This window comes from Ailuropoda melanoleuca, chromosome 5 (genome assembly GCF_002007445.2).
Source record: "Ailuropoda melanoleuca isolate Jingjing chromosome 5, ASM200744v2, whole genome shotgun sequence".
Classification (NCBI taxonomy): Eukaryota; Metazoa; Chordata; class Mammalia; order Carnivora; family Ursidae; genus Ailuropoda; species Ailuropoda melanoleuca.
This window is the reverse complement of record NC_048222.1, coordinates 9,283,698-9,292,699: the sequence shown is the minus strand read 5'-3', so window position 1 is coordinate 9,292,699 and position 9,002 is coordinate 9,283,698. Positions and strand designations below refer to the sequence as shown.

Genomic DNA, 9,002 nt, shown 5'->3' with positions numbered 1-9,002 from the left:
CAAATAAATAAATAAAATCTTAAAAAAAAAAAAAAGACACTCAGCTGTCCAGAATAGGCTAGGTCTAATTCTTGACCTCTTCAGGAAGGCTACCGTGAACAACTAGATTTTTCTGAAAACTCTGTACGTTACTCATTTTAAGATAAAGCTCTCACAGGAAGCTGTCGTTAGCCACTATTTGTCGGGTGGCAGAGCACTGTTACTCGCTCTCTCAAGGACCTGTGTAAGCGCTATGAACAGGGGAGACAACCCTTGGGGGAACCTGGGTGGCTCAGCCAGTTGGGCGTCTGCCTTTGGCTTGGGTCAAGATCCTGGGGTCCTGGGATCAAGGCCCATATTGGGCTCCCTGCTCAGCGGGGAGTTGGCTTCTCCCTCTGCCTCCACTTGTGCTCTTGCTCGCTCGCTCACTCTCTCTCAGAACAAAACAAACAAACAAACAAAAAGACCCCCTTGGCTTGTCTGCTGCAGACGTCACGTTGGTTGGTCTGGAACCTGTGAGACCTGGTCCAGCCCTTCTGCACTCTGAAGGTGCCCCATCTTCCCTTCAGGGGTCTGCTCTTCCAGGACACATCACCAGACATGACACGGGGAGGAGACTGAGGCAAGCATGCCACTCTCCCGCTCACCCACCCCTCTCCCTCGGTTTTCCAGCATCAAACATTTAATAACAGCAGCACCCACGGCACCCACTGCTGTGAGGATTAAGCAAGATGATAAACATCAAATGCTGGGAACAGTGCCTAGCACACATTAAACCCTCAATGAATGCTGGCTGTTCCTATTTCGTTCAGGCGACGGGGACATGCATATACATACGAATACGGGAAGTTAGATCTGCAGCTGGTGGCAGAGTTATGAAAGACAAACAACTGACGTTTTAAAATCTGAATTAGACAGTCTGTATTCTAAAACACGCACACACACACACACACAATCTGTACCAATTAAATACAATAAAGTTGAAAGGGGATATAAATTAGTTTTGTTTTTTTTTTAAAAACAGACAATAGTAAAATACTACAGTCGGCTCACTATACACAAAATCAGAACAGCAGCTTTTCATTAAAGTCTCCAAAATCTTACTCACTTACTGATGCTAGGAACTTAAAGAAAAAGGTACAGCAGGCCGTACGCCTTCTCCCTCTCCCACAAGGGCTTTATGCTGTACATCCACATGATTTTTACAAGCTTCTACAGGACAGGTGCATAAAGCACTTCTGCGAAAATCCTCACACACGTCATCCTTCGACAAGCACTCTGCAAGAAGAGCCATGGACAGCGGGGTCCTCCGTGCTCCATCGTCTGTGGCAAACCTGGCAAAGCGGGCACCTGGGACCTTGAGAGCTCATCCGATCTTCCTCAGCGTTTTCCAGAACTGAAGTAAAATAACAACAGCAAAACCACACAACGAAACCTACCAATCCAAAACGAAAAAAAAAAAAACAACACCCACAAAAAGACAAAAATCAATATCCCTTTCCTCCCCACACCCAACTCCAGGCGTGTCCTCGTGTTTTCCTACAGTAATACATACTGCTCTCCACATCCCACCTGCCTGGCCAGGCCAAACTGAAGGACGAGGAAGGCTGCAGTCAGAGCCCCAGGCATTGTCAACAGTGACACTGCAATGTCACATCAGCAGGTGCTGGGCCAGGTGGAAGACACGGAATAGAACTGTGGGGGTTTTCAGTGTGCTTATGGAACAGGACAGAGAACAGCGAGCTACAAGGGGCCTGGCAACCAAGAGCAATATGGCACCAAACTTGCAGTCAGACACATATGTACACATGAAACAAGAACGGACAGCAAACACGTTTAGTCTTCACGTAAGTTCTTTGGTTGTAAAGAACGGCCTTCTGGAAGCTTTTCTGCAAAGAGGGATTTGCAACCTTGTTCTTAGGTGATCAAATCTTTCTCATCTGCTCGTCCATCAGATGATTACCTAAGTTGCTGTGTAACCGAGTCCAGTACCTTACGATTTTCTACAAACCACTTTTATCTGCATTTTCACGCGCAGTCTTGTCTGTCCCTGAACATACTATAGATATACATTTCATATACATCATATATATTATTTATAAAAAAAAAAAAGAGCATTGACTCCAGATTCTACAGTAAGAACTGATTAAAATTAGTTGTACAAGAATAAAGTTTGTCTGAATCTGTGGAGGTCCTACACAGTGGGTGTGTGTAGTCGTTAAGTGCAAAACAAAAATACTGCCACTTAATGCAATCCGGGATTTTCGGTTCTCTGGCTTTCTGGAATAAAGCAGAGGCTGCCGGTGCCCCTGCGTGACAAAGTGCCGCTGCTCCCAGCTCGGGAGGAGAAAGTAGGTGGCCCACGAAGCACTGGCTTCTCCACGCTGGTCTGAGGTCCCGGCTGGGCCGCAGCATGTTTTAAAGATGGTGCTGGTGCTTTCCACAAGGCAGCCGGAGCAAAGACGCTGTGGCCTGCAAGGAAGCCCGGGCTGCTTTTCACCGAGGGGTCGTGCTTCCCTAGAATGCAGAGGCTGGTGAGTTCAAGCTCCGATCCCCCCCGCCCCCAACTCCAGCACACCCATACACCCATACACACACACACACACACACACACACAGGCCCCCCACCCCCAACTCACACACACACCCACACACACCCTCCCCACACACAGGCCCCCCCCACCCCCAACACCAACACATACACACACAGGTCCTCCCACCCCCAACTCCAGCACATCCATATACCCATACACCCATACACCCACACACACACAGGCCCCCCACTCCCAACTCCAACACACACACACACACACACACACACACACAGGGACCACTCTCCGCCAGACATCGCCCACCCCACACGAGGGCCTCTCCCTGACCCACAGGATCTGATTTATAATGGAATCCAGTTCTAGGATTTACACTGTATGAAGGAGAAACCTAACCCCAAGGTGAGGCTTCTAGGAAAAGTCACGACAGCAAGACCCAAAGTTAAAGTAAAAAATTATTACTGCAACTTACTAAAACCCAAAAGTATTAAAACAAAAATACTAAAGCAATTTATTTGGGGGAAAAAAAAGAATTGCCATAATCCCACATGACCCTGATAACCACAAATATTTTTGTTAAATTCTACTTTTAAAGCAGGATCTTTGGCAGGAACCACTATTCTGGAGCGTTTGAAAACAAAACTCAGGTACTACTCCTGTTTGTTGGTTCTAAGTAATGCCATCAAGGAGCAAGAGCAGGGACTGTTGCCTCTTCCTCTCCTGGGGCCCTGCTTTTCCCCATGCAGACTTCAGACTCCCCGGCACTGCAGCAGAGGGGGAACACCCAAGCCCCCCGCTTCACCCCGCACTGAAGTGGGATGTCGGTGAGGTGGCAGCGACTCCTGGGGCCTTGAATTCTGAAGAGGCACCCTCAAGACCGGTGCGTCTGCTGCACGCTTAGACTGGAGAAGCACTATTCGAGGGGCGCCTGGGGGGCTCAGTCAGCGAAGCATCTGCCTTCAGCTCAGGTCATGATCCCGAGGTCCTGAGATTGAGCCCCATGTCGAGCTCCCTGCTCAGCGGGGAGCCTGCTTCTCCCTCTCCCCCGGCTCGTGCTCTCTCTCAAAGAAATCAATAAAATCTTAAAAAAAAAAAAAAGAGGGAGAGAGAAGCACTGTTTGAGGGGGAAGAATCAGCCCTTGGACTTCTCGGAAGAGGGACTGGCAGGCTGATGTAGGCCAGCAGGGCAGGTTGTGTGTGAGGACAGCTGAAGACTTTGAAACAAACGAGTGTTTTGTTTCCAATGACAGTAACGAGTCACTTTATTCTTAGTCTTACAGGGAAAAAAGTCTTTTTTTGTTTGTTTGTTTAATGGTAAGGAATCACTGTTTAGGTTTTTGCAGTGCATGGATGAGTGTGCTGTGTGCGTGACACACCCTGAAATTTTAAGGGTTAGTATGAAAAGGGAGTAAGGCTTGTGGGGGAAAAGCCACAGAACTGGAATAACTTTCTCAACAAAGCAGACACCGAATGGCAGCACAATGATCTTTCTAGATATCTTCCTAGTTCTGTCCGAGCTTTGTTTTGCTACGTTCAGGTGCTCCCTTGCCCCTCGTACAGCTGCAGTGGGGGTGTGGGACCAAAACACTGACCCCGAATGGGAAGCAGTGGTGGCGAAGAGCAGAGCTCCCGCTTCCCCCGGAAGCAGACAATCTCTTATTTATATCATTTGCTCTTCTCAGGACTGTTAGCAAAGATCCACTTTGTTCCATTAGTTTAGGAATCAAACTAAAAAATTAAACTATGAAACTATAAAATGAAACATTATAATAAACCAACCCGATAACTTCCAAAGCCCAAACTTCAACTGCTCTGGGCACCAAATGACTTTTTTTTTAATCCATTCTTCGATGCATACCTCCTTCCCCCATCGCCCCTTTTTAACGTGTCTGAAATTGGGATGCGTCTGACAACTACTGGTGTGATGCAGTTTAACTGGAAGTATTGTTTTGTAATGATACATAAAACGATGGTTTATCTAATAATTCTAGAAATTACAGATTTGATGAAATATGACAGATGCTGTCTGAATGCCTTGGGACAGCCAGTAATTAAACATTTCTGGGAATGCATCTGAGATTGAATGATCCTTATTCAGCATCAACCCACAGGCCAGTAAGAAACGCCACCGGTCCTATATATTCTGTAGTCCCACCCAGACCCGGCACGAGCAGGTCAGGCGCGCAGCCCCACGGAGCCAGCTGAGCGAAAGTGTGAGTGAGCTCGCTCCCTGGGGGCCCATCCTCCCTGTCAGCAGCATCTGAGTGAATCCCTCCTACAGAGTCACGTGGTGAAGCGCCTGCCTCTGGGGGTTGGTGCAGGATCAGGCATGCTCACAGAACACAAAGGACGGCCTCTGGAATACATTACCTGGTCATTCTGCGCCGAGGAATGCAGCTGGGCAGGGTCCTGCGGCCCGTCTGAGATACTCTTCTTGTCCGTTTTATTTGGTAGGTTTCTTCTACTTGAAAGCTCTCCAGCAGGAGAATCTGTCAAACCGTCAAAATCTTTCCCATCGGATACACCCATAAACTCTGTGAAGGAATGGTCCTCCAGGATATCTGTGGTGTGTTCTATGGTCACTTCCCCGGGGTAAAATTCTCTGGCTGGTTGGCCATTTCTGTGGGAGCAGGCATCTTGTTCTGAACAGGAGCCAGTCCGACAGAAGATTTTGGAGTTCTTCTCAGGGATGCTTTGGGGCGATGGGCTCCCTTTGGCTAAGGCACTATTTTCCTTGAGTGGCACCAAAATTATCTTATCTTTCACCAAGCCTCTTTCGAGTTCTGTCAACTCTTTGTTTGAGGACGGTCTGAAATTGTGCACAAGTGACGGTCCGTAATGCTCACTACAGTCTGTATCCTTTGTCTGCATGGCCAGCTGGTCTGAGCTGTCACTGGAAGGGACCGCCATGTCCGATAGCGTGGCATTGGAGGCACTGTGGGAAAAGTAGCCGCTGGTAATACTGCTGGTGGTGGGGCTACGGGATACTTCTTTCTCCAAGACCCTTGAGTTCATCAAATCTACTTTAGAAGAAAACCACTCCCTGTTCTCCAAGCTGGCGTTGTAAACACTGAAGTCAGCAAACTCCACAGGTACGTAAGGCTGTGAACTTATCAGCTTCCTGCTAAGAGCTTCCAGATCATTCTCCTCCTCCTCAGAGTCCTGTAGTAATGAAGGAAAAGTCACTCATTAGCTCCTTTCGGCGACTTCATTGTTGAGACAGGTTTCAAATATATTCCTATTAAAGGCATTCACATTCACATGTTTAGTGGGATTTTTTTTCTTTTTTTCTGAGTTTGGTTAAATCTTGTCACCTATGGTACATACAGGTGCATTATTCTCAGAGATCTGTGGGCATAAACCCATTATCACCTAATGTGGAGGAGATTTATTTCTTCTGTGCTCACTCAGTGCTAATTGGAAATGCTTCCTTCCCTGGTTTAAGTGCAGTACACCTTTAATTAATTTTAATTAATGATTAGTTTTCCATTGTGAGGTTTTCCCTTTTGTAATTAAATGAGGAGAGGGGCAGCCGGAGGCAGAGAAAAGCTTTTGCTACATTTGTTCTTACAATCCTCACTTTGGGAAGCCAAGTGCAGGTGAGGAAGGTCCTTTGTAGAAGGTTTCTGAGCTATTTTATGGGGGAAGAGGGCAGTAAAATCAAGACCTCAACAGTGGAAAGGGAAAAGAACACAGTTTCGACACCCGTTCCCAGTGTTATATTAAACGCCGTAAGGCTGTAAAATACCAACAGTCAGTCTTACAGGTAACACTGTCTATGGGTTTGGAGAAGCATGGATAGAGGATCTGGCCAGAAGGTGAGGAAGGTACTGAGATGTCACTGAAAATCTCCTTTGTCAAACAGCTTTAGAATTCTGTTTGTGAAGACTGGTAAATATGCAGAAGTGGGTATCCTCAACTCCCCAGTCTGTCCCTGAATGGATGATTCTTCTGTATTTGGTGGAAAACAGTATTAAAACATACAGATGTTTCATGTTCATATAAAATTAAATGATAAACCGTGCCTGGCTGGCTCAGTCAGTAGAGCACATGGCTCTTGATCTTGGGGTCATGAGTTCAAGCTCCACAGTGGACGTAGAGCTTACTTAAGAAGAAAAAAAAATGATATTACCATCTAGTCATTTTATTTAACCTCATAAACATCTGATGACATTGCAAATATTCCTTTCCTCTTACAACATGACGTTCAACAAGTATTCATCAGGCATCCACTACATGCTAGCCATTGTCCTAAGAACTGGGAATACCAGCATTGAGCAAAAACAGGTACGGTCCTTGCCCTCATGGTGTTATCGCTTTGGGTCCTTGCTCTTAGAACAATCCTGGACCCTGTTCCAGTGGATGGAAATTCCATTCGGTATAGTAACAGGGAGACTATAAATCTGCAACCAAAACATTAACCTTACTCATTAAAGTATCATTTCAAGAGGTCGAGGAGAGAGAGAGGATGGGGAAACAGAAGAAGAGCATACTCGAAGGAAAGGGCAGATGGCAGGTCACAAATTAACATCAACTTCATCTACTGAAATTTATAGTAATAACTTTCGTTTGCATAAACGCTAACTATCCAAATCAATACCTTGATACTCTTCAGTGCTCCTTAGTTTTTAAAATAACTTGAATATACATTATGTAAAAGCATCAGTTGTCTTAATTCCACAGCTATTAATCAAAGATGAATATCAAATATCGGCAATAAAAGTTCCAGAAATTAGCAAAACAAAATTTTTGGCAACGCTAATCCTGCCATCTTATTTTCAGCTACATTCCACATTAGAGAGCACTGTCAAAAAAAGGGGGTGGGGAGAATGTTTGGAAAGGAGCAAAGATTGGACAAATTCAATCAGTAGTTTTTGCCTGTATTTTCCAGGTTCTCTAGTTGACATGTTTAGACTCAAAACTGAATTTCTAGTGTTTGCAACCTTATATTTCCTTTTTCTTTTCTTTTTAAAGTAGGCTCCATGCCCAACGTGGGGTTTGAACTCACCACCTGAGATCAAGATTCAGAGTAACATTCTCTCCCAAATCTGTCAGCCAGGTGCCCCCCCCTTATATTTCCTTCTGATTTAAGCTGGCAAAGAAATGTAATTCCCCAAGACCAGGAGTCTTTGATGCAATTAATTACTGAAAAGTTAGGTGCTGCAAGGAAAACCAAATCTGAATATGAGAATTAGTAATCTGGGGCCCTTTTTATGCCTGGAGTTATTTCTTTTGAAGACTGAGGAAAGGACCAAAAATACAGCTTTGCTGAATGAAATATTCAATCATGAGCTTACTGTGTAGAAACAGGTGCACATTTATCAAACTCCTGAAGATAAAAAATTATTCCTAAAGGATCAGAATGAGCTTAGTAAAACTGAAGAGTCTACAAAAACCCCAAGAGATTAAGTTCAAATAGGGATCAGTACAGAGTTGTGCACTTGGGATGGGACTGGGAGAAGGGGAATGACCCAAAGAGAGAGACCAGTGGAGCAGGGACAAGGAATTTCAGAAAAAAGAAAACTGAGTAGAGATGAAACGTTTCCCAACATGTAAACAGACTGAAGGTTCGTCAAGTTATTGCCTTCAAGGGAAAAAAGAGCACTTAATTGGGTTTAAACTGTACCTTCAGGGAATCTGGTTAGATAGACTTTCTACTCCAAAAATATTTATCATTGTATCTGAAAGGAGACTAAGCTTAGCACCTTCCTACTATGTCTTAAGGACAAAAAGGATTAAAACCCTACCTAGAAGTGAAGCAGGAGTCAAGTTCTCAAGTCCCTCTATAGCTACAGTCTTCATGATTTGGTTTTTGCAATTCAGTTTATGCAACTGATATTTACCTATAGACAAAACAGCTTGATTTTAAGAAGGGATCAAAACCCCCAATAAGAGCAGTGACTCCCTGCAAGGAGTCTGCCTTGATTAAAGTCATTTTCGCTTCCACTGGAATGGGGACTTTGTTGTCCCACAGGGAGATGTCTCTTTTTGGAAGGACTGTATCAGCCTAGGGCCCCAGTGCTTCTGTCCATGGTACTAAGAGGCCGGCAGCCATTTTTTTTTTTTTTTTTTAAGATTTTATTTATTTATTTGACAGAGAGAAAGACAGTCAGCAAGAGAGGGAACACAAGCAGGGGGAGTGGGAGAGGAAGAAACAGGCTCCCAGCAGAGAAGCCCGATGTGGGGCTCAATCTGAGGACTCTGGGATCACGCCCTGAGCAGACGCTTAACAACTGAGCCACCCAGGCACCCCCGGCAGCCTTTTTTAGAAACAATAGCAGCAGGGCTATCGAAACTGCATTATTTTGGGGAGCACCTGGAGTCAGTGGGGTCAGCCCAATTCTGCTGAGGAATGGGGCCTTTGTTCTTATGCTCTCATTAACTGTGAGACCTTGGGCATGCCACTCAAGTCCTTTGGAGAAATAAACCACATGCTGTCTATGTAAGACTCAAGAGAGGGAGAAGTGATTTCCTT

General features: G+C 45.2%; 1 protein-coding gene across 1 annotated transcript in view; it reads right to left on the bottom strand.

Annotated features, from left to right (window-relative positions):
• Positions 1-875: 875 nt before the first annotated feature.
• Positions 876-9,002, bottom strand: part of KIF13A (kinesin family member 13A) — a 200,266-nt gene continuing 192,139 nt past the window's right edge. The window contains exons 37-38 of the mRNA XM_034660191.1: positions 4,898-5,689; positions 876-2,496 (exon numbers count right to left, since the gene is read on the bottom strand). Of these exons, the coding sequence (XP_034516082.1) occupies positions 2,476-2,496; positions 4,898-5,689 (813 nt within the window). The 3' untranslated portion in view covers positions 876-2,475. The remainder of the gene's footprint in view (positions 2,497-4,897; positions 5,690-9,002) is intronic.